We start from the raw sequence: 26208 nt of genomic DNA on the forward strand, positions 1-26208 counted from the left end.
TACCTTACTTAACAATGTTTGCCTTCAGATTCCTGTTAGGAAGCATTTAAGCTAATATAGAGGTCTCATTCCAGGTTCCGCTTTTATTCCAAGTTCCTTGTACATCTGTCTGTCTGTACTGACAGATGTTTGAGGTTTTCCTCACAGCTGCTAAGAGACAGAAACTTTACTCTTTAATAGCATGTATGCATGTGTTGCATGACCAGGTTAAAGTCCATACTGCTAAAAGAAGCATAAGTATCTCAGGTTTCCAGATTTATATATAGATTTTTTTTCTGATGCAACAGGGTGAAAAACAAACTAACAAATCATGTGGACCCATCCCAAAATGCAGAGTATCACACTTTAAATTCCAGGACAATGTAAACAGAAGAGCGTTTGCTGCATACAGACTTCTGTCCTACACTTACCCAAACAGTTCCAAATTATTTTTGGTTTTCCTGTGAAATCTCTGGGCTGAATTAGATCCACCTGCATCTCACTAACATATTACATGAGAAACGTAACATTAGAGAATCTCATCTATGTAAGCTGAGGTACAATTCAGATTGTCAGCTTAAAAAACAGCATCGTAGTGGTGACCCTAAATCTCCAGCTCCTCCATCACTTCACTGCTTGCCAAGGAGACTTGGACTAAAGCCTATTAAGCAAGTATTGTTTTTCAACCAGGAACTTGTGCTGTCTGCCCGTAGCTCAGGCTTTACAGCTCCATGGTAGATCCCCCTCATGACTTGTGGGAGTCCCACAAGGGTGTGCAATAAGTTTTCCAGGAGTTTGTACCCACCAAGATTCACAATGCTTAAAGAAGTACCATGTTTGTATGTCAGCCATATTCATATATCAGATGTGCAGAATCTGTTTTATCACCAGAGAAGATTTAGGAGTAAAACAATACTTAAGAACATAATATTTTCAGTAATGGAGAAAATTACGAACAGATACAAGATGAGTCACTAAGATTATGTTTGGCAATAAAGCCCTTTCATAGCTGCTCCAGCATCTCCTCCACTAAGAGGCTGACAGACTGATTATTTTCTCCTGTCAGTATCAGACTTGGTTCACCTAGAAAACTCTTCAGAGTGACATCTTTCCTGTTCTACTGATAATGAGGTTCTAGGCTAAATCAGACTGTCTTATCACCTACACCTGGTAACAATTTCTCTTTTTATCTCTCATGACAGGACACCCAGACTCATGTTAATGAAGGAGATCAGGTCATTTCTGCACAGTACACTTTAAAGTGTCTAATTAATTTTTCTGTTGTACACTTTGACTCAAAAACATCCCCGCTTCAGTTTTCATTTGGTTTTGGCGTTTACTTTTTACTTCATCGGTCCCTTCAGACAGGGTGCTAAATTTTCCAGTTCATAACATAAATAAATAATATGCAATTCATAAATAATAAATATTATAATTCCAGTTGAAAATCCAGCTACAATTAACTCATTTTTAGCAATTCAAAAGCGATACTTGAAGAAAAATGGATGGCAAAACCGAGAATTGGAGTTCCTAGAAAGACAGTTTCAGGAGCTCTTGGTTTCAGGGGCTTTTTCCTCCTAAGCCCCTCCCACCCCTGCTTATCAAAGAGATAGGAGTGTTTAGCCCCTATATATATATAAGGTACCACTCAAGGGTTCTTTGGGGTTGTGTGTAGGATTGCATGTGGGAGTCTACAGTCCTCATACTTTACACCTCTGGTATAACATTTTTCAGGTGTTTCTACCTGTAAGACTTTGAACTTGGTACAGAATAGACATGGTCTCAGCACAGTATTGACCTGTATTATGGCCCTCCTTGCATTGAAACTGTCCGTATCTGACATAAAAGTACAAAGTTCAGGCAGTTTGTTGAAGGCTGAACTGGACTGTTCCAATGTGGTTTTCTTTATCTTATCAAAAGTTCTCCAATGAGCCAACTGAGTCCAGACTACTTTTGTTCTCTTGTTCTTTGGCTCAGTCTTTGTCTTCAGACTGCATGAGTCAGTTTACTAGTCTCTAGTTACTGTTCTATAATTTTCTGCCTATTTTTCTCTGGTCATTTTTATCTGTGACTGTATGTTAGGAGTATTTTGGTTCACAAAACTCTTACTTACCTTAATCTGTCTCAAAATAAAACCTTTCTCTGTCACATTTTCCTAGTTCTGCCTCTGAAAAAAGCCACAAAAATTTTGACTGCTATGTGTACTTTGCCTGGCCATTTGGAGTTCCCTACCACCTAATTTTCTGTGCACTAATCAGATTGAACTTGTTTGCAGTTTTCCCACTGCTACCATTTCTACATCCTCAAAATGATGGAAACATGGAATGGTTTGGGTTGGAAGAGATATTAAGGATCATCCAGTTCCAACCCCCTCGCCATAGGCAGGGACACCTTGCACTTCATCAGGTTGTTCAAAGCCTCTTCCAACCTGGCCTTGAACACCTCCAGAGACAGGGCATCCACAATTTTTCTGGACAACCTCTGCCAGCGCCTCACCAACCTCACAGCAAAAAACTTCATTATATCTAATCTAAAGCTCCTCTCTTTCAGCTTAAAAGAGTTAGCCCTCACCCTGTCATTGTACTCCCTGACAAAGAGCCCCCCCCTCCCCATCTTTCCTCTAGGTCCCCTTGAAATACTGGAAGGCTGCTATAAGGTCTCCCTGGAGCCTTCTCTTCTCTAGGCTAAACAACCCCAACTTTCTCAGACTATCCTTGTATGAGAGGTGCTCCAGCCCTCTTCTCATCTTCATGGCCTCCTCTGGACTTGCTCTAACAGATCCATGTCATTTCTGCGCTGAGGACTCCAGAACTGAATGCAGTACTGCAGCTGAGGTCTCACGAGAGCAGAGTAGAGGTATAGAAGCCCCTCCCTCAACCTGCTGGTCACAGTTCTTTTGATGCAGCCCAGGATACTGTTGGCTTTCTGGGCTACAAGCGCATGTTGCCAGATCATTGTGAGATTCTCATCCACCAGCCTCCCCAAGTCCTTCTACTCAGGGCTGCTCTCAATCTATTCTCTGCCCTGCCTTTATTTCTGCTTGGGATTACCCTGACCCAGGTACAAAATCTTCACAACAATGATTATATATTAAATAGCAATTACATCTTCGCAGCCGTGGTAGGCACTAGTTGCCTGAAAAAGCGGGTTGTAAATTTGGCCCACTACACGTATTACATCTCTCTGATATGAGAAGTTTTATAATCACACTTTAAGACAGTTATGGACAGTTCACGCAGTCTGCAGTGAGGCTGGTGGAGAGCATGACAACTGTCAGCCTGGGACTGGTGCAAAACAAAAATCATTTTTCTGTGTTTAGCTCCAGTTGTTATATCTCATTATGTGTGGCTTGCATCTCATTTTTCTGAATGATCACTTTTAATCAATTTACTTGCCAGCTGACTTTATAAGATTACATTATGAGTCTGAAAAATAAATTAAAAAAGAACTGAAATACACTTCTGTTATATATTAACATGTGTCCTTGTAACGAAAGGCTGTGATCTGGGTATGCAAAGGGTAATAATTGACCAGCTTGCGATGCCAAAATACTTGTTCTATTTATTTTCTTTGCAGAAAGCATTCAAACACTAAGTAAATCTGCAGAATGCTCATACCAAGTTTAATTAGGCACATTTTAAAATATTGAGCTATTATTGTCAATGTTTATTACCAAGAGATCCAAAACTCTTCTGTCAAACAAAAGAGAAAACATAGATTTTATAGGCTAATGGTAATGCATAAAAAATAGGTTTACTTTGACTCATTGTAAGACTACAAAAAGCTGAAGATCTACTGTGATAAAGGCACATGAAAATACTCGTTTGTGGTTTTGTTACTCACATGAGTCAAGTTCAACATTTGATTTCAGGAAGCTTCTGAGGGCTATGTGAGTTGCTCAGCATTTACACAACTGTGTCTGCAAATCACTATAAAACTGAACCTTAACCATGACATTCGATTCAGAGGAGAAACTCTCAGTGATTTGCAGTGTCTTGGGAATACAGAGATGACAACGCATTCCTGTGTCAGTAGTAGTGGCAGAGGGCACATATCTTGGGACTCTTATGTCCAGTGGCAGCCAACAACTGATTTGGCCTCCACCCTTGTTTGCCTTCCTTAACCTGTGTGCTTTTTTTTGTTACTCACTGATTGTACTCCTTTTCTAGAATTGCCCTGGCAGTATTTCACTTCCACAGATTTCATACCACAGGACTATTTCTTCCCTAACATACTCTGAGCTATTAAAAAAAGATTTACTTACTCGTTGTTATTTGGTTGAGAAGTTGTTTTGAGTTGCTACGCTCATGGCAGTGCTTCATGGCACTTCAGGAGATACCAGGCCCTCTGAAAAAGTATCATAATGTTCAGAACTATCTCAGAGACTGTAGGACTATGGCAAAATGAGTCACTCTTGTCTTTTCCCAGTGAATTTTGGAGAACTCACTTTTCCTTTTGGTCAAGCATATATATGTCGAGAAAATACCAAAGGACTTGGAGCATTTGAATAGCTAACTTGGAGCCATGTTTTGTGAGGGAATAATGGTCCTTCACCCAAGTGAGTAAATTGTTTAGTTTCAGTTTATAACTCAAAATGAGCTTGATAGGTGAGCTGATCTGTGGTGCTTTCAATTTAGGCTTTATAGCTTGAGAGTAACAAGATTTTAGGGTTACATTTTATTTTTTCTGAATAATAGGTAAGCTGAGGGCTACATTTGAATAATATAGACTCAGATGTGTTATCCAGCTGTGAATCTGACACTAATCTTTGGCTAGTCACACCTTGTTGGGCTTAATTCTGATATTAATATTTACATTCTGCGTGGGAACCTATTTCAATCACCTATTATTAGCTATGTCATACTCTATATAATCCCTTTCATTCATGTATTGCCATTGTTTTTTTTTTTGCCCCTGTGTCTCATTGAAAATCCACTCCAGAACTTGCTTGCTCTTATATAGGAGAATCTTTTCTAATTTCTTGACAAAATGTATACATGCCTGGTTATTTTACATTTGTTCTTTTATCAACTTTAGATTTCAGCTTAATTGGGTTGAGCTGGTGCTGAGAATACTTCCAGAATTGGGCTGCTGATTTTTGAAAGAGCTTATAAATCTGTAATTCCAGTTCTCTCCAGTTTTCTTGAAGGAGAAAATACATGTTTCCTCTTGCTCAGCAATGCTTTGATAGCAAGAGCTTTCTATTGGCTTAGAGCAATTTTTCAGTTTGAGGGAGTTTGTTTTAGTTTGGCTTTCGTGAATTGAAATATATGGTCTCTTCTAGTAGATATTAAAGAGAGAAACTGCATCCACTATCCGGGATCAACTTCATTAGGAATTGCTTGCTCAGAAGATAAATAATGAAGTAGCTTTACTGTGAAAACAATTAATGAGAGGCATAATTTTTTGCAGAAAAGCACATGGTATCCTTCCAACAGCATTACCATGGAAGCTGTAACTTTTAATGTGAGTCAGTGAGAAATATTTGAGTGAACTTCGAAATATCCTTGTTTGAGTGTTGGAATTTCCTCAGCTTCTTTTTTAGTGCTAATGAGCTGAATGTACTAAAAATATTTTTCCGGAAGTTGCCCTAATTTCATGGGACATGTGTGTTCTGGTAGGACTAAGCCTTTTGCTAAGGGATTACTGTCAGATTTTGAAGAGATGAATGGGAAAAGTTGTCCCTTCGTCTCCAAACAGCTTAAAATTAAATGGCTGAGTTTCCACTCCCAGGAATCAAGTCTTGCTGCTGAGCTGAATGATAGCAAACTTTAGGGTCTGAAGAGTGATGTAATTGTTAGTCCAAATACCAAAAAGTAAATTCTGAGTATCAAGTGCCTAGGAGTGGCATCTGAATAACAAATCTGAATATTCCATTAAATCAAGCACATTATACTTTGCATTTTATTTTGGCAGTAACCTATTTGTTAAACATGGATCCTAAAGTCCTGATAAAACCAAAACTTCCTTATGGTAAGATTGCGGGATTAGCCCCAACTTTAGTAATTATTGGCTTGCTTCCAGCAAAAACTATCAACACTTTATCCTTAGAAGAAAATAGTTACCTTGAGGCCAATATTATACGGAATGCTTGAAATGGGTTTGAGATATATATGCCACATATGCACATATGTTTGTCTGCATATTAGGAATTCTGTATCTTTACTTTGGCATTGCCTTTAATATAAAATTAAACCTGTTTATGCTGATTTTTACATATGGATGGTTCTCCTATGTGCTTCATTAGTTACACATTATTTAATTACTCCTGTAGTATATGCTAGTCAAAATACAGATGCATTACAGTTCTGATTTGGAGTTCCCAGACACAAAATGCTTGCCATTATAATCTCTGAAATATTAATTATCAGTTCAGATATTCATAATTCTGACAAGAGTGCTCAGTAGAGCTTACTGCTGTGCAATAAAAAAGTCTTCCGCATGATCACCCTCTTGCCATCAGGAGTAATGTTGATGGGCAGGAAGGAATTTGACAGAATGACTGGTCTCTCCCTCCTTTTGCCCGAGCTTTCGTGATCCCACAACAGCTTACCAGGACACATGGGACTGGAGCACCGAGGCTGTTGGGAAAACTCACATCATGATCATCTCCCAGTGGAAATAGGTCCTATGTGGACCGCACTAATGCTGGGGCATAATGAACTATTTCACTCATCTTAGGGAGTCTACCACACTTCTCACTCATATTTTTATGAATATCAGAAAAGAAAATTTATATTTAAAAACAAGACCATAAGTTCTAGGTTAGACATTTCCTGTCATCTGGGAAGCTTGTAGAAACAGATAAAGCAGTTGTTCCATCTCATCTGACACAGGACTTTAGTTTTCTTGTTTCAGTCTTCCTCCTGATATTCATTCTCCTCCAGTTTGTAGGTTCTGTTCCTTGTCCTACAAGTGTACACCGATTTCAGTCTTCTCTCACACAGGTGCATCACCTTTTCACGCTAGAATCTCTACTTTGTTGCAGGATTTTAGTAGTTCATGATATTAAACATTATCAGATCCAGCTGCTCTGTGAACAGGGAAAGGTGCTGGAAGAGGAGGAGACATGACATTTTGCTCTTCCTTAATTGAATCATGTGTCCTGTGTTAGTGATATTAAGAGGATGCTACAGTCTCTTCAGAAATTAAAATTTCAACCAGTTCTCACAGTAAATAAACACTTGGTTATCTTTGTCTCTAAATTATGGCTCAAACACATGCCCCCTCCTCAGGTTTGCACTTCCTCTGTAGCTAAGGACCTCTCAGGGCTGGCATCAGAGCATTTTAGGACTTTATTATTACTTTTTACATGCTTTCCCCCAAGATTTTTACTAAGAAGCCTCCTTTCTTCCAGTCCGGTTGGCAGCTTCCTGTCATGTATTCCAGCTGGGAGAGCTTTCTGCATTGATTCTTGGCTAGTTTTCTCCCCAGCACCTGACCCTGTCGCTCACCCTTGGAAGTGTGAGTTTCTTGGTCTGTAGAAGTGGATATGACCTTGACATCTGTTCTTTCCAAGCAGGTCTTTTCTATCCCTCCCCTTCATGACTCTTGACAGCAGTTGCATGGTATCAGTACTTCCTCTTGTCTTCCACAATTTCCCAGCATTTTGTGTTTGCTTCTGTGTCCTCATTCACTAAAACAAGAGATATTCCTGCTGCTTCCTTCTGTTTGTTTGACACTGTAAGCTGATTCCTGAATAAGGAGTAAACAGCACAAATGGGAAGACGATTTGACTTAACATACATTCAAGGCTGTTTTTCTCTGTGCTCTCTCTGCAGCACCCACAGAGCTGGGAAGACTGACTGCTTTCTATTGAAACTAATTAAGTTGGCCTAAAATGAGGCCCTATCAGTTACTAGTTCCAAAGGTGAGAACTACTTTTTTTTTTTTTTATACTAGTTTTCATTTTATGGGGTGCATTCAGTAGAAAATACCCTGATTGCATGGCCAGTACTCTTCTGAGGATTCTTGTTAACTGTACCTTGTGCCTGTCTTATTATTTCATGCCCTAGCTAGGACCATTACAACCAGAAGCCCCTCATCCACGACTGAACAGAATCAAATAATGATTTTTTGTTTGGTTTTGTCTTCTATCTTCAAACCTTAGACTTTTCCCTTGAACCATTCCTTTTCTTTAACTTGCTTTTTATCCTATCTATATCTACAGAGCTTATATGTATCTCTAGTGTTAACATTTCATTTTTCATTTAAGATTCTGAAGTCCAGGTACTTTGCAAAATAAGACATTATCAAGATTTTAATCGATAAATAATCTCAGTGAATCTACACTGAATCACACTAACAATCACCTGTTGGTAACTCTTTTGGTTCAGCGTGGGGAACACCTGTATTTTCTAGGGTCACCTCTAGACAGTTATTGCTTCTAAAACTTCTGATAAGAGTTTAGATCATTATCTTAAGAAAAAATATACAATTATTTTGAGTTATTCAAAACAAAGGTTCTTCCTGACATGAAATTATACGTAAATCTTCCCTTACTGTCATTTTCAGAATTTCTGACACTGTTGGAGAGATTTACAGATCTTCTGGCTTTAGAATCTCAGACCGAGTTGAAAAATGAAATGTATTAAATCTGCACTTGCTATGTTATAAATACATTCTTTTGGAATTCCGTCATCACTGTGGTAATGCACAATCTGTTGTCTTTAACTGGATCACAATTCATGTGTCAGAATGATTTCCTAATAATTATGGCCCTTGATACCTTCATCGTTATGCAGCTCAGTGCAATGTGAAGAGCACTCCTCCTTGTATCACTCATTTTCTGCTGAAAACAGTAGTAGTATAGTGGGGGCAAATGTCAGGAGGATGGGGCCAGACTCTTCTCAAAGGTGCCCAGTGACAGGACAAGGGGTGGCAGAGCACTGGAACAGGCTGCCCAGAATGATTGTGGACTCTCCTCTGGAGATAATCAAAACCCGCCTGGACATGTTCCTGTGCGGTCAGCTGTAGGGAACCTGCTTTAGCAGCAGGTTGGACCGGATGATCTCCAGAGGTTCCTTCCAACCTTGACTGTTCCATGATTCTGTAAATCTGTGATCCTGCGAGACTGTATTTGTCTCTTCCTATGGAAGTGGTCTGTTGACAGGCCTTGAGAAGACTGAGGAGCAGCTTCGTTTTTGTTCATAGAGAGCCCAGGCACGCAGGAAAGCCAGGATCTAACATTTCCATCCTCTTGGCTCGGGTCAAGGATGCAGACCTCAGATAGCTTTCTTGCCTGGAGGCCAACTGGTACAACAAAGCTTTTCTCTGAAACAGAGCAGCCACGTCCAAACTACCTACTGGAAATGATCCCTGGCCGGTGTTCATTCCTGAACCATACCATGGCAGTGTCTTGGAGAGTTGTAGCTAGCCGGAGCCAGAACTCTGCAGAAACTGTAAACAATTTAACAACATGGAATAATAGAATCACCAGGTTGGAAAAGACCTCTTAGATCATCGAGTCCGACCATTCCTGTCTGCCACTAAACCATTTCCCTGAGCACCTCATCTATCCGTCTTTTAAATACCTCCAGGGATGGTGACTCCATCACCTCCCTGGGCAGCCTCTCCCAGTGCCTGATGACCCTTACTGTGAAAATTTTTTTCTGATATCTAGTCTGAACCTCCCCTGGCGCAGCTCGCAGCCATGCCCCCTTGTCCTATCACCTTTCACTTGGGAGAAGAAGCCAGCACCCACCTCTCTACAACCTCCTTTCAGATAGTTGTAGAGAAAAATAAGATCTCCCCTCAGCCTTCTCTTCTCCAGGCTAAACAACCCCAGTACCCTCAGCCGCTCCTCCTAAGACTTGTTCTCCGGCCCCTTCACCCCCTTTGTTGCTCTTCTCTGGACACGCTCCAGAGCCCCAACATCCTTCCCAGAACATAGACAGTCACAAGACAGTGCTCAGGCCTGTGCCCTGATGCTGTTTGATTTGCCAGTGCACATGAAGGTACTCTTTCTGAGCAACCTTCCCAACATGTCCCCTTTGGTTCTGGGGAGATGGCATCTTACATCTACATCAATGCACACTTCACCCCTGCTCACCATGCTTGCCTGTGCTCACCACACATGGAGAAGCATAAAAGCAATTGCCGCAGCAGCTCTATTAGACAGAATAGCTGGAAATTGAATAATGTGTTGGCATTGTTGCAAAAAAAAACTAATTTGGAAAGACTGTGCTCTTAATAAAAGAGAAATACAATTTATTTAGGAAAACAAGGAGAAGTTGCACTCACCTCTCATGCTTTCCTGATATTTGGATCTTGTTGCACGCATATTGTGATATCTATAGGTCCTGCCAAGCTGTGTAGGCAAGCAAAGTCTGTGTCTATTCTGATCCTCTGGAAGCTGTTGTGCAGATGAGGTTTTCCATCATTCTGCAGTTTCTTCCTTTTCATTCATCCCTGTCTCATCCATAAATGGTCACCTTCTCATTGGTTCTTCACATACAATGCAATTTCTGGTGCTCTGCTCTTATTAGTTAACACCATATAAGAAAATGTGTTTGAGTTGTTTTATGTAGGAAATATTCTTGGTCAGAGCAATTTTGCTTTCCCTAAACAGAGCAGAGACACTGGCCTTGGGCAGAGGTGAAGTGGAGGAACACAGCTACCTGTATATTCTGGAACACCTTGCCACCAATTCTTTGCAGCATAATAAATTTGAAGCTGAACACACAAAATTTTTTTTCTTTGAGATCTTACAGACCATCCTGGAATTGACTGCTCATGATTGCTTTTGGAAACCTCACCTATTTTCACATTTGAACCACCGAGCAGTAACAGGTTGGTGTTTGGGGGCAATTTGCTCCAGAAGGGAAGCCTTGTTACTGCCAATTGTACTGTCTGAGGCCAAACACACTCTATGCCAAGGAATAAATTCTGAGATTAACACACAGAGAAGGCTCACAGAAAGTGCGTTTGTAATTCTTCAGCTCTCTGAATTCTTCCCATTTCACTGGGAAGAACATGGAAGTATTTTCAGATTTTTCCTGCTGAAAACACTTTTTGTTCTTGTGCCCACACATATCTGATAGAACCATGCCTCTGCCTCCTTTAAACGCTCTTTTAGATCATGTACTGCATTACACATTGTTGGAAAAGAAAATGAAAAGCAGACTCCTCTTGAAGCCGATCTGTACTTCTCTGTGTTAATTTGCAAGACTGACAAAAATCGTGCTATATTGGAAACCAGTATCTTTCTGCTGGTTTTGCCTATTATTAAATTATACATTAAATTTTGATGGAGGTTATCTGTCTACCTTGTAGGCCTATATATGCAAATCAAAAGCTCTAAGTATTGTGTCTGTCTACAGCCAGAAAGTTTGAATCACAAGCAGTAGAAAATATGAAAGAAAATTTCCTCTATCAGTTAGGAGGAAATTAGATGCTTTATAGGGCTTTTCCCATTCCTTCCATGACTCTTCAGTACTAAAAAAACCTTGAGGCTGAACAGCATTGTTCCAGTTAATGCTTTTATTTTTTTTGTATATAGAAACCAATATAAAAAAAAAAAAAAAGGTATTGTACTTTAGTCTTTGGAAAGATCTCCTGGCTCTCAGAACCAACAGAGGCTGTGCGAACCTTGAAAACTCAGCTACAAGGTCTTCTATCAAGCCGTTGTGGTTCAAAAAACAGAAGATGTGTTTCTTGTGTTTGTAGCTAATCAGGTCTCCCAGGCACTCACCATCTATGCAGAGATTACTCTGAGAGTGTTATTCTCATTTTACTCTTACAGTACAGGGATGCAAATAAGAACCTGATCTTACCTGTGAGCATCGCCCACAGTACAGTGCTGGCATTAACGTGAACCATGCAACAGGGTTCAGGTCACCTCATCATGCACCCATCTGATTTACTGTGGTTGCATCTGCTTTTGTGGTGTCGGTACTACGGAGTATGTGGGCAACTGCAGGACGACTAGGGCTGCAGAACCATGCAAATGGGAGATAATGAAGCAAACATTGCAGATGGCAAAACAAGGAGCTTCCTGCCAATCCTTGCACCAGTGCCCATGCCAACCATGCTCTGGATCTCTATGAAGCAAATTAATCCGTTGCATGGGCCTTCTGATTTTTGATGCCCAGGATCAATTGTCAAGCTGCACAAGATCTGCAAGTGAAACACTTTTAGGAAAGAAAACTCAAAGAACCTGCCCCTGCCTTTGGCTGTTTGGTGAGAAATTAGCAGTCAGATTAAATGAGAGAAACAGCCTAGAAAGGTCCTATGAAACTGCTGCTCTCTCACTTCCACTCCTCTGTGTTACAGTCCAGATGAGAAGACATCACTGACTCAGTGACTGAAGAGTGCAGCAGCTCTGGAGTGACAGCACACCAGCAGAAATGGTGCGAGCAAGGGGGAGAGTGCTGTAGTGCAGAAAGGCTCATCCGCAGCATGAAGCTTTAAAACAGCACCATGTGCTGCTGGGCTGCAGGTAAGGAGAGTTTACTTCAGTAACCACAGAAGATGGTCTAACAGCTGGGAGAGGAAGCACAGCCACCTGACCACAGAACCTCTCACCTTCAGCATAATTTGTCAGTCTTCTCTGCTGTTATCCTCCTGGGGATTAGATGTTCCTCTCTCATTAACCTCATTATCTCACCTTACTTCAGCCAGTCAGGCTTTCCTGGCAGGCTTGTAATTCCCTCTGCAAATTCCCCAACAGAAGACCATTTAATTGCCCTTTTGCCACGAACACTGCAATTTAGCTGTCTACAGATATTTCCTTATGTTGACTATATAATACTTGACTTGAAAGCTTCTCCCTGCACTGTGCTGAGTGTTGGGGATGGTAGGTGAAAGCGTGAGTATGGGCAGACAGATCTAAGAGTGTGCATCTTGATTTTGTGCTTTTGATTCAGTTAAGGAGCCCTGTGCAGCAGGGTTGGGTTCAATCTGGTAAATGTGTTGAACAGAAACTCAACAATAGAATTCATGCATGCTCAGGAAAGTGAGTGGCAAGCTGGGAACAAAGAAAGATGGAGAACAAAAATGGAAGGATGAGGACAAGAGGTGGAACATGAAGCAGAGCAGAAAGGGACACATGGAAGTGGAACAACAGGGACAAAAGTTAGCATAAGAGGAAAATAAAGAGATGATTAACTGTGATGAAGCATAGTAGGTGCTGGTATATTGGATACCAGCAACAGCCAGACATGTTCTTGGGCACACAGATTTCAAAATATAGTGATTTTCAAGGATTTGTCTTTAAATCCTGGAAACATGTTAAAAAGGTTTGACATTCCAAGTAATAATATGCACATACATAAGAAATAATGTGGTTGATCTGAGAAATTACAATATTTATCCTGGTGTAGTATAGCCATTCTTTGTAGTGGGAAATGCAGTCCCCAAAAATGAGACTTCTGAAGACATTACTTATAGTTTGCATGTGTGAAAAACCTACATTAATTGCTCACAGTAAGATTACTACAGGTAGTCTGAAGAGAAAAAAACAATAATTATTTTCATAGACAGCTTTTTTCTGTAATAAAATATATAAGTGCTTGGTGATATTACTTATGACAAACTTTAAAGCATTAGCAAAAACCTGCCGGGTTTAATGAAGATTTTAAAGCCACCAGCAACTCACATAATACACTTCATGCTCCACATTTTTTAGACATATTTTTTCACTTGAAGTCTTAAAAAAATCTCTACATATCGTATGTGAAATTTCATCACAGAAGTTAGCTGGTGACATGTTACTTTATTATGGCAACTACAATGGATACAACCAAGCCTTGAAGCAAAATTTTAGGGCTGTTTTATAAACTTGGGAATGAACTCTGTGAACTTATTATGGAAAAATTGACTCAACCTGTGTCTAAAGAACACCTAGGGCAAGTCCTGTGATGGGATGTAGTCCAACATGCAAGTGCTACTTCTGCAGAGTTACAGGTATGGCTTGGTACCAGGGAGTGCTTAGGTGGTGTTGGAGAGAGCAAAACGTGGCTGGTGTGTTAGAGATCCTCTTCTGTTGCCTTCCTGAGAGTGCATGAAACATCTAAGTACTGAGGGGGATGTTCTCAAAAGTATTATAGCACCTATTTGTCTGTGAAATTAGTACTTTGGATGCTTACATGCCTCTGAAAATATGGTTGTTAGGCAAATTGACAGGATTTAAAGTGGAAAAAATAAAAAAACCCCTGTCATTGAAAGAGTTTATGATGTTGCTTTTTCACATAGTGTCTACATTTGTCCCTGAAAGATTAAAAAAAAAAGGATAAAAACATGATTTCTTACTGTCTGAAATAATCAGTGATTCCTTTATTTTACAGCAGGGTCTTATTAACACTTGATTTTATGGGGAGTTAAGCTCCTGGAGTCTGGCAGCTGTAGGAGGATTTTGGCTTTGTTTTTTTTATAACAATGTGTCTCTAATCCTCAGAGCTGCAATGAAAAGTTTAAAAATATGGCTGGAGGATCAAAGGTCACATTTGGGATCTTAGAGGATCAAAGGAGAAAAATAAGGATCACCCCACATTGTAGTATTATTAAAGTTATAAATATGCATAGGGAGACATCATAGTAGGAGTGGGGAGGTTCATGCATGTTTTTTTTTTAAGTTTGGGAGTTTGGCCATACTGCTTTTATGTTACTGCCTAAACCCTATTTGATGTTATCCACCATTATTCATCTAAATAATGTACAAGAAGAAAAGAAATGAATATAGATTTAAAATACTAAATGTGGACAGAAATGACAGTATTGTAGGAAGCAAATCTGCATAAGTAAGGCAATCGATTATATATATAGTAGATTTTATTCCACGTCAAACATTTGTTCATTTAATAAAGAACAGCCAGGAGATCTGCTTACTTACAGTACCTGGTGCTAAAATCCTTCTAAAGAAATTCTAGCTTTTTTTGCTTATTTTTTAACTTGCAGGACCACAGTGGCAATGAAAAATGTCCTGACAGTTTTTTATAGATACGTTTATTAGCAATTTTCTCACTTGTTGATGCAGAGTCAATCGTTGTTCCCATATCCCTCGGCAGAAGCACTTTGTTGGCAGAAGAGTTTATATAACAATGCCAGGGGAAGCGTTACAGACATGGCTCCTCTTTCTGGGTGGACTCCCAGCCTGCCCCAGGCACCTTCTACTGTCTGGGGCAATTCTGCTTCCTTGGTCTGTGTGCTGTTAATATCCCTTTCTGATCCAGTGACAATGTTGTTAACCCCTGTGGTCTCATTTCTGGGTCTGTTTCCTTCCATGATATCCTGTAGGAACCCATAGGGCAGTTATACATAACATTAAAAAGAGGGTTCATAGTTCTACTTGATTCTATAGAGTTTTAGAGAAGTAGCTACAGACTTTATACTTGACCTAGCTTTGCATCTGTTAAATCCTGAGACTTCCATGAGGAAAGAAAGAAATATGAATTCTTGTATTTCTTGAAGACAGCCATTGCAATCCTATATTTTTTCAGCAGATAAGATTTTAATGGAAAACACTTCCATTTCTGCCCTCAATGCTTATAAGTCATTGTTCTATGGTATCTCGTAAGATTTGTTAGAAGCAGTTATGCTGTAAACTCTGTGAATACAAACATGCACAGCCTTGAAGCCAGTGAAATTTCTGTTTAAATGATGTGATCAAAGGGCCGAGGCTGTACTGGGCTTGGTCTGATGGTCAGATCAGGCAGTGTGAAACGTGCAGGGATTGTCAAGGGAAGGAGAGCCACTTCTAAAGCAAAAGCTCAGGTTTTGATCCAAAATGTATGTTTGTTTCTGTGAGTATGAAAATCACTTGCTGGTTTAAGGTGAAAATGTCTCTCTCTCTTCTTGCTACCCAGACATCTCAGCCCCGAACGCCCCTGGTAGCAGAGGTGACATGGGATGGTTTTGCTCCGTAGCTGCAAGGCAGCAACCAGCACAACAGCAGGTGTGGCGGATTTAGAAAGGTTTTCATTTTATGATAATCTGTAAAGTCAAAATTTGTCTTTGGGTTTGAAGGCTTTTTGGAGGGAGTGGAATAAATCGTGTTCAAGAGTGGATCGGGGCCCTCCTGGCCTTGGCACAACTTCCGTGGCAGCATGAAGGAGGGCAGCGTGTGCCCAGGGCAGGGAGCTTGGCAGGGATGCTGGGACGGTCTCCCTGCCCAGGGACATCCCTTGTCCCTGTCCCCACGCCCAGACCCACCCCTCAGGCCAGTCCCCATGACCAGCCTTGCGCCATCCCTTGGGCCAGTGCCCCGATTCTTATGCTCCGTCCTATCCTTTGTCCCGTTCCTGTTCCCAGCCCCATCCCTTGTCCTGTTTCCAGCCTCAATACTTGTCCCGTTCCGAGCCCCATCCCTTGTCCCTTTCCCCGTTCCCAGCCCCATCCCTTGTCCCGTTCCCAGCCCCAATCCTTGTCCCTTTCCCCGTTCCCAGCCCCATCCCTTGTCCCGTTCCCAGTCCCAATCCTTGTCCCGTTCCCCGTCCCCAGCCCCATCCCTCATCACGTTCCTCATTCCCAGCCTCATCCCTTGTCCCGTTCCGTTCCCAGGCCCATCCCTTGTCCCTGTTTCCAGCCTCAATACTTGTCCCGTTGCCAGCCCCATTCCTTGTCCCTTTCCCCGTTCCCTGCCCCATCCCTGCCTCCACGGGAAAGAACCCTCCTCCAGGGCACGACCGGGAGAAATCCTGGGCAGAGGGAGGGGAGGAACCAGCCTGTGAGGTCGGGAGGGAAGGAGCCGCGCCTCCTCCGTGCCTTTTGGCCAGGTGAATCCCAGCCTTTCGCTCCAGCCGCCCGGGAGATGCGGGCTCAGCCCCGGCTCCTCTTTCCCACCTCCGAAGGGGCCGAGCGGGAGCCGGGAGGGAAAGTCGCGTTGTCCCGGCTTTGCCCTCCCTCCTCCTGCCCGCGGGGGATCCGCGCTGCCTCCGCCTCGCCCCAGCGCCTTCCCCTTTTTTTCGGGTTTTGTTTCTTTCGCCTGTGTTTGGGTTGGTTCCCGCACCCCTGGCTCTGTCGGGAAGAGCGCAGCCGGGCTGGGCGAGGGGAAGGAAACTTTCTCACCCCCCCAGGATGCTCCGGATATTTTTAAAAGGGCGGAAGAAGTGAGAAAGCGAGCAGCGTTTGTAAGGGCATCTCATGCTCTTGAGAAGGTCCCCTCTGACACCTCTCTGCTGGGATTAAAGGCCGGAGCTGGAGAAACTCCTCCCCTTCCCTCTGCTTCTCCCCCCTCCCCGGCCATTAAAAAAAAAAAAAAAAAAAAAAAAAAAAAGACAAGAAAAAAGAAAATAAGGAGCCTGGAATAACTGGGGACGGTGGGGAGAGGTGGAAGAGGAGCCTCCCTCTCCAGATCCATCGCCCAGCACCACGCCTCGGTGGAGGGATGGGAAGCACTGCCATGGACAAGAAGAAAGATGCCTCCAGCTGCAGCAGGAAAAGCTCCAGCCAGAAGAAACTCATGCTGCGAGTGCACATCCCTGTAAGTGGCTCCCTGCTCTTGCTCCCCTTCAGCAGCTGGCGTGGTTTAGGCACCGGGGCATGTTTTTCTCTGACATGTAGAGCAGCGAAAGGCAGGGCGAGTGCCTCCTGCCGCTGAGGTCTGGAGTTCGGGAGATGCTGGGCTGGGGGCTGCAGCCTGTGCAACACCCGAGGCCTCCCCATCTGGGGTGGGTTGGAGCATCGGGGGCTCCCCTGGTCTCTGCCCCCCATGCAGTGTCCGTGGGACAGAAGAATGAGGAGAGCTCTGTCTGCATCATTGCTCCGTGCCCTGAGCTCTCTTTGGTTCAGTAGATCTCTTCCAGGTTACACGCAGGGGGTTTAGCGAGAGATCTGTCCACCCCCAAATGCTGGTTTCAACATCCCCAGGTTTGGCTCTGGGAACTGTCCGTGCCTTGTGGCTGAATCAGAGTGTTTAATCTGACTCTTCCCTCTCTCAAAACTAATCCACATCTGAATTTCTCAGGGCTGGGGAACCCAGAGCTCACTCAGATTTGGACACAAGCAGATGTTTATTGCCGAAAGACAGGAACAGTTGTATCGCCACGGTGGAGCAGACTAGTGAGCCGTGCAGGCTGTTCACTGACTCTGTTTTGGTTTGTATAGTCACACTATGAAGCAACATGCAAGAAACTATGGTATATAGATACAGAATAACCTCAGCCCAGAAGTTTCTCTGTTTCTAGTGAATACTAAAAGGCTGTCTGGCTCTGTCTTAAGAATTTACACACCCTTCAAAAACTTTGGTTGTTGTTTTTCTTTACTATTAGGATGTTCTTGTTGTCTCTGTAACTATTTAGGTTTTTATTCTCAGTCCCAATGTGCTTTTGGTTTCAGTATTTCTGGCAAGAAATGGCAGAGTCCCCGTGTCTTTTTTTGTGCAACTTGTTTTCTTTATTTTTTTTTTTTTCAAATCTCATTATATAAAAGTGGGAAACAGTCCTGCACGTGTCTCTGCCAGACCACCAGGGAGCAAAAGGATACTGCTGGTTTTAAGTTTTTCCTTTGTTTTACAGAAGAATAAGAAGTCAGAGCAAATTTATTAGGTGTCTTGAGTATGTGGAATAAAATGGAGGAGAACTACATGGCTCTTCTACAGATTTTGTTTTTCTCTGGAGAGGAATGCAAGCCCAGGAGCCTAAGCCAAACTTCTGGAGCTCTGAGTGCGTCCAGTACTAGGAGAAAAGGGTCTGTTCCTGCTAACATGGGTGTTGCCTATGCATTTGTGACTGGAGTTTTTAGGCAATAATATTTGCAAGTTACCAGTAGTACTTCACAATAGCAATGTAAAATACCAAGAAAATAAGATGTACCACATCAAAGCACCACACACCCTGTGCGCCTTATTCCTTACCCCCTGCCTGCTGCATTGTCTCTGCCATCTCTTTCCATAGCCCCTCACCTCTGACTCAGTCTGACCGGGCACTTCTCTGCGGCTGTATCTCCACCTCTGCTCCAGGCAGTTGCATTTTTTGACTGCTGAAGAGCCACAGGTAGTTTGGGAGAAGGTGCACTTGCTGGAGGATTTTGCAGGATCCATCTGGTGCTTTTGAAATACCTTGTGATCCCCAGGTAACTCTGATCGCACCTGTACTTAACAGCAATATTCCCCATTTAATTGTTGTGAAGCTAAGGTGGGAAAAGTGCTGAAGTAACTTATTCACACTTAAGAATCATGGACAGATGAAGGCTAATCCGTCCTCCTAATTGCCTCCCTAAGCTCACAGACAACCTTTCTTCATGAGAGCTGCTTTAGTTCTGTCTTGGATTGAACATCATTAGTAGTGGGATGTAATTTTTCATATTCATTAATCTCTTGGCTTCTTTGCTATACAGTTTGTTACCTTGGTCATGGTAGTTATTCAGACACAAGCCTACAAATGCCTGATACTACACTGAAGTTGACACAAGTTTTATTGTTCGCCCAGCTGGAAGCAATTCAGAATTCGGTAATGAGATAACACCTTCCATTCCTCCTTTATATCCCCAAAATACAATCCTTCTGTTCCATTCTGCATCATTCTAGCATCCTGAAATGGATTGTTGAGGCCGGGATCTTTCAGATTGTACTCACATTTTTGGTGGCTTTCTGTTATCTGGTAGAGTTTAAATACAACTGTGCTATAAGAAAGAACATTTTTCTCATTCTCTTCATTTGACAGTGGAATCTGCATTTGAAAAGATTCATTTAGACTGTTTTTTTTTCCTTTCATAACGTTTTCTTGGCTGTTGTTTTGAAGCATCATTCCTATTATTTCAGTGGCGCCTGTCAGTGTAGCTGTAGTTGTCAAGGGAGCTTTCACCAGACAGTAATTTTTATTTTGTTCATCCTCTTCTTTGTTTTGCTGTGAGATCATGTTTATTGCTGAGACATGTAATTCTTGCTCATTGAGACCTTCAAATTAGGAACAAGAGAAGGACTGACAAGGTCTGAGTAGGAAGAGTGAGAGGAGTCAGTTCTGAAAGAGCAACAGTGGGGCAGGAAGATACTGTTGTGATGTAGGCTACCCTGAAACATATCTATTGGTCACATAGAAATGCTAATTGGAAAAATAAGACACATACTGTGCAGGAAAAGAATAATGGAAAATATGCTAGAATCAGGTTAGAGGATTGTGAAATAATAGGCATGTCTGAAAAAAAAGCTGTATGCCATTCTTCCCTCTCCTGCATATTTTTATTTTGAGCTTGCTTGTGACAGTAGGGAAAAAATGGATCAATATAAGAAAGCTGGTTTTATGTCTTGCAACACAGCTGGGCATTTATCAGGTACATTTGTCTCTAGCAAGAGCAAGAGATGACACAAAAAGTCTGGAAACACTCTGTGATCCATCTCCTTCAACACAAGTGGGTGACGCCCAACCTTTGCTTCTGGGAATCATGGTAGACCACTGAGTTCCTGCCAGTTGGGTTTCCTAGCTGCTCTCAATTTGCCATTCAGTAGCAAGAGTGAAGTGGTGGACATTGTATTCTGTTGGCATGGCAGGGAAGTATTTGCTAAATGCTGGACTGATTAAACAACTTTATGGGTTTGTTAGTTGTTTTCTTTGCAAATACACAACTGACAAACAAACTGGTGATTAAGATGGACCATATATATAATATATTTGCAAGAACCTTTGTAAAGTAAAGGTCGTATCAGCAGCATGTTCTGAAGTCTTGAAATTAGAGATGCCTAAAAGGAAATTTCTGTTCTGAATAACCCTGCAAGCTGCTACAGATTAGGATAGAAATCTTTGCTCTCTAGATGCATCACATCCGTAATATGAAGACATTAGCTTTATATAATTCCTTTTTAAGCCATTAGAAGATAATGCTTGTGCATTGCTCTGAACATTTTAAAAACTCTATTCTAAGATGGGATGCAATTGTCTGCAGAGTAGGAGCTCACAGCAGTGAGATCACTATGTTCTTTTTCATCTTGCAAAATCGATCTGTTCTAATGTTAACGTTAGCATTGTAACCCCATTTTGCTTCGAAAAGAGGAGAGATTCCGCTCTTGCTTACTTTGAATTTCAGCTGGGATAACTCAGTCAGCGCCAGCAAAGTTTTGTTGTATTTACAGTGGTGCAACTGAGGGCTGACCCTGTCGTGAGAGCTTCACAGTGGCAAATGCCAAGCACCTGCTGCTCCCAGCAGGTGTGGATTGGAGAACCTTGGCACTTCTTTGGATTTTTCCCAAATACATCACAAAGTGACTTTTTTTCAAAAGAACAGAGATTTTTTTTTTTTTCACTATGAGGACAAAAATAACATCTGCAAATGAATATAAAAACATCTTTCAGTTCAATGAAGTGGCTGTTGCCTCTGGTACTTTAGCTCTGACAGCAGAGCTGATGCAGTAGAAGGATGCTCTTGGAGATCATGATCCTTTATTTTCAATGTCACACAAATAAATGTCTCTGCACAGTTTCTCCCATTTCTTTGTCAGCCTCTGTGATTTTGAACAGACTCCTCAATGTGCAAATTTATTGCTGTTTCCAGGCCTGTTGTTATGTTGCAATGCCAAGCTGAAACATCAGATGGCTTAAATATTTCTAACCGAATAGATGACAGTGATGCTCTGACAGCTAGTGTTGGCTCAGGCGCTGCCCTTCCATCTTGCTTTCTGCACTTGCAAAGTCATTAATGGCCGCATGCCTAATAAATGAAATGATTTTGTATGAAATGATTTTGTTCTGCCAGTTTTTGCGGGGTGATTCCAGTCTCCTGGTCATTGCTGGGTGGGCTGATGAGAACAAGTCTTCAGTTTAAGCATCACTTTAGGAAGCTGCAGATGAGGAATAAGCTGGTCTATTCTTTCAAAGGAGATGAGGGAATTAGCTCCCAATGTGATTAGGAATGAAACAAATGCTCGTTTTCTTGGGAAAAGGAGATGGGGGGAGAGGGAGACAGAGGAGAGACACGTTTCCTTAAAATTAAATCTGCGATTGTCTTCCCCATTGCTCTCATAGGGCAGTGTCTGAGTTGTCTTGAGCCTCCATAGCCTTGAAGTTTAAGTTTAAATTTGGATTCCTCCCTAAAGGATCTGAATGGGCAAGAGGTATTTGTTCAGGAGCATTGAAATTGCACTTTGAATCTATATGAAGGAAAAAAAGAAAAAGTTCATGTTTGCAATTGTAATAGCTGCCACTGTAATCAAAGAAGCTTGTAGTCTCTTTGGTTTTAAAGCACTGTACAAACTGATCATTAACGTATTGAAAAGTACTGCTTTTTTAAATCATCACTTTTTCTGTTAGAGATTTTGCTCCTAAATGGTCTCATCCAACCTCCTTTATTTACACTTGTAAGCCCCATGAGGACTGTGGGCTCAGGGGAATGTGGATTTCCTTGGAGGAATAAATGTGGATGATGTGATTCTTGCTCTCCTGGAAGGTTACTCACACTGTGCTGGTGTTGGGAATTACTGAAACAGAAGAGAATGTCATACTCCTAGAAGGATCAGGAGTGAAATGGAATGAAGTAATCTCCACCTGGGAGGTTCCAGTGCCTGTTCACAGACCTGCAAGGTTCAGCCTATGCCCAATTTCACCTGAGAACCACGTTGTGTTTGAGGGGGCTGCTCAGATGTGACTGAAAGAAGGATTTCACCCTGAAGACTGGATTCAACAATCATTTTGGTGATGGTCTATGGACGATCATGCACTGGCTTAACAGATCTGATCGGAGTAGAAAGGAGCCAAAAACTGTGTCAGCGTGGCAGTTGGTAGACCAAATTATGGATATTCACATTGAGTGAAGTACCACACATAGTTCTCATCCCTTTGGAAAAGAGCTGAATTTTATGAAAAGACATCTCATGCCCAGGAAATAATGAAGGAGCAGAGGTGGTTACAACTGAAATGAGGCATCAAAGTGACGTCAGTAGCAGGCAGAAGGTGTCACAGAATATGTCTGTCTGGCACAGAAATAGCCCCTTTGTGGGCTACATTACCCTAGACTGATCATCACGCTTTGACAATTAGGGCCTGATCTGGTTGCAGAGGACCGCTGTCTCAATTTTCTGCTGTTGTTTGCTCTGTAGACACACTGTAGAAAGTGTTACGGCCTAACAAGTAGGGAGATGTATGCATGTCTTCAAAGGCAAAAATTAAAAATGGCTTTACTGCATCTTGAATGGATTATGTTTTTTTTCCTGGAAAAGGGAACTTATGTATGCACAGTGATACAAGAAGCCATCAGTAAATATAAAATATTATTGGTGATTTGTTGGTATAGCTTTACACTATTGCTGAACTATTTCTTGTGCTAACAGTGACTTGAAATGCTGGTGTACATGGCAATTTCTGCTGCAGACTGATTTTTGTGCTTACTCTTTAGGTGTTTGTGAGAACTGGAATATAATGCTTTGATTTAGTGTTTGCTTCTGTAATCCTGTCTCTCTTAAACTGCTTGCAATTAACTACATATGAAATCTTTACAGCATGAAAGCATTATTTACACAGCAGAGAGCCAAAACATAACATGGTACTCTAGGTTTTGACATTGAGGATACACAGAATGGTATAAAGGCTCCTTTAAATTTTTATATAATTTAGCATGACAGTAAATTACATTATGCAAGCGTGACTTAGTGGAATGCATAGCAAATGCATTGCAATATAGGTTTCATGGTTGTCATTTTTATCACCTGTCATGATTGTTCAGAGCCTGGGGTCATTATTGCAAAGGGTGCCTGTGATCTTCTGCTCCAAAACCAGAACCTATGTCATAAGCTGAAGATTTAATCTATTTTTGGAGTCAGAATGGTAGAGGTCTATGCCTTTTTTAAGCTGGAGAATACATTCATAAATCTGGAGTTTCATTAGGAGGAAGTGTGTGCATTATATGCATTATTAGCTGTGTTAAGAAACCTTTATCATAATTTATTCATAATGGGTATTGTGCGATTTTCAGTCATTTTTTTCATGTTGTTAATGCTGCTGGAATGATGAAAATGAAAAATGCTCAGCTTCTGCAAGGTGAAGAAAGAAAAGCTGAGTGGTCAAAGTGCTGGCTTACAGCACTACAAAACACAGGACTTTCCTGCTCAGTTGTAGACTTGCTAGTAGTCTGTTGTGAATCACTGAAGTTTGGTTTGTGGAAGCTTGTTGATTCCTTTAGAAATGTTTGGAAACATGTTTTCCAAGGAATTAGAGAAATCAATACTTGGTAAACGAGATTAGGGCTAAAGTTTGAATCCAAGCGTGAAGAAACATTGTGATGAAGACAAGTTCTCCATAGAAAAGGTGTAGTTGTAAGAATGTAATGAGCTTAGCAGGTGCCATTAGTATTGCCTATAGCTTGTTTGGTGGAAAAAATGGATTGTTACCTTCATACTTCTTATTTTGAACGGAAATCAGAAAGGACACCTGGAATTATGCATGGAATGCTGACATGTATCACTATGACTCTATTTTTGCTACCTAGCCATAATCTTTGACAAGTTTCCACAGATTTGGGATTGTTCTGTGTCTTTAAATAATTGTGTGTTTAATGTTTGCTAAGCCTATGTTGTCTTGCTTTTGGTGATGTGGCCTATCTAGATCCAGCACCACTAAATCCCACTAACCCCAACATCCCACTAAATCAGGCTGCCCAAGGCCCCATCCAAACTGGCCTTGAACACCTCCAGGGATGGGGCATCCACAACCTCCCTGAGCAACCTGTTCCAGTGTCTCACCACCCTCATGGTGAAGAAATTCTTCCTTATGTCTAGCCTAAATCTGCCCCTCTCCAGTTTATACCCATTCCCCATTATCTTCTCACTACAAGCCTTTGTGAACAGTCCCTCCCCAGCTTCCCCAGCCCCTTTCAGGACTGGAAGTATCTTCAAGACTATACAACTTCATTGCTCTGAAGGAATGCAGTTGGGCAAGTGAAAGCTCATTGAGATTAAATTTGTTCAGCCACTACACAGGCACATTGATTTTAAGTGTGTTTACAGTTGGCTGGATCTTGTCCCAAAAGCATAGTATCCACCTGGGGAGTGAAACTGGATTTGGCCATTTAGCGTAGAGACTTCTGGGAAAAGATGCTTCAAGATGGGAGTAGAAACTGGTCACAATAGTCCCGACAAAGGCATGTGGAAGAAGGGTACAGTAAGGAAGAGATAAAAAATGGTGCCTAGTCAGTGTTATCACAGTATGTATGGGAGCTTGCCAGCTTCTCAGCAGAGCATTGCATCATGTGGAATGTGGTTTTCATCATGCGTTGTCATTCCCTTTGCATAAATTAATTAGAAGGGGATTTGCTGTTACTGGGTATTAATCATGGCTTCTGTACTGGAAGTATGATCTAAACCAAGAGGCATGAGAAAAGACAGTTCAGGGATAAGAGCCCTAAATCATCACCTAGCTATCTGAATCTCTATCTGCTGTGTTGCCTGAGGCTGGACAGAGGAGAGTCCTTGATGTAAGCTTTGCATGATGAATAGCTGGAGCTCACGGTCCACAAAGAATGTTTCACACATAAAGTACAAAGGAATAGTAATTTTATTTTCACTTTTTCACTGTTTTAACGTGGTGGCTGGTAAATTCTGATCTGCTTTTAACTTACTGGTGTGCCATATAGAAATACTGAATCATCTTATGGGATGTTATTTCCATCCATGACTGAAAGCTGTTGAGCTGGATGTGTAGGCATGCGTGTGGATATATATGTTGGTAAAGCCAAAATCTCTGAAGTTTTAAAGCTTTGATAGATGTTATATACTGGAAGTGTGTGAGAGGAAGCATTGTTTTCCCTGATGCACCCATATTCAAGTAGAATGTTGGAGTTTAAGCAACTGTCTTCATGCTGTACAGGACTATGATCATTAGACTTATGAAGTCTTGAGATCCAGTTCACTTACCTTAACAATAAGCCCATTCTTCCTCCTATGGTGTTTGTCCCATATGGATCCATGTACAAGCTTAGCCTAAGTCAGCAGTGATGGAAAAAGTATTTTTCGTTTTGGCTTTTGAAAATACATGTGAAGTGAAGTTATTCCAGTCTAATCTCTACAGACAGCTGTGACATCCTAAAACAACACCATTAGGACTGTTTCAGCAGTCTGTGTAGGAGGAACAAGGATTGAGGATATTAGATAAATTAGAGGAGACTATATCAATTTCCAGCATCAAATGCAGTGCTTCAATGAGTGTGCTTAATTATCATACCCTCCATGTGGTTCATGTGGTTGCTGAAAGTGAGGCATTACTCTTCTTTTCGTCTGAATAGCTGGTGGCACATCAGTTGTAAGTGATCTTGAAACAAGGCATCTGCAGCCATTTGACATGTAGTCATCTATAAACTCAAGCAGATGGAGTTGGG

The 26208-nt window shown here is 41.6% G+C and overlaps 1 protein-coding gene across 1 annotated transcript in view; it reads left to right on the top strand.

Annotated features, from left to right (window-relative positions):
• Positions 1-17211: 17211 nt before the first annotated feature.
• PRKAG2 (protein kinase AMP-activated non-catalytic subunit gamma 2) overlaps positions 17212-26208 on the top strand; it is a 235475-nt gene continuing 226478 nt past the window's right edge. Inside the window, exon 1 of the mRNA XM_054057436.1 lies at positions 17212-17398. Within this exon, the coding sequence (XP_053913411.1) occupies positions 17303-17398 (96 nt within the window). The 5' untranslated portion in view covers positions 17212-17302. The remainder of the gene's footprint in view (positions 17399-26208) is intronic.

This window comes from Cuculus canorus, chromosome 2, assembly GCF_017976375.1.
Source record: "Cuculus canorus isolate bCucCan1 chromosome 2, bCucCan1.pri, whole genome shotgun sequence".
NCBI classification, from domain to species: Eukaryota; Metazoa; Chordata; class Aves; order Cuculiformes; family Cuculidae; genus Cuculus; species Cuculus canorus.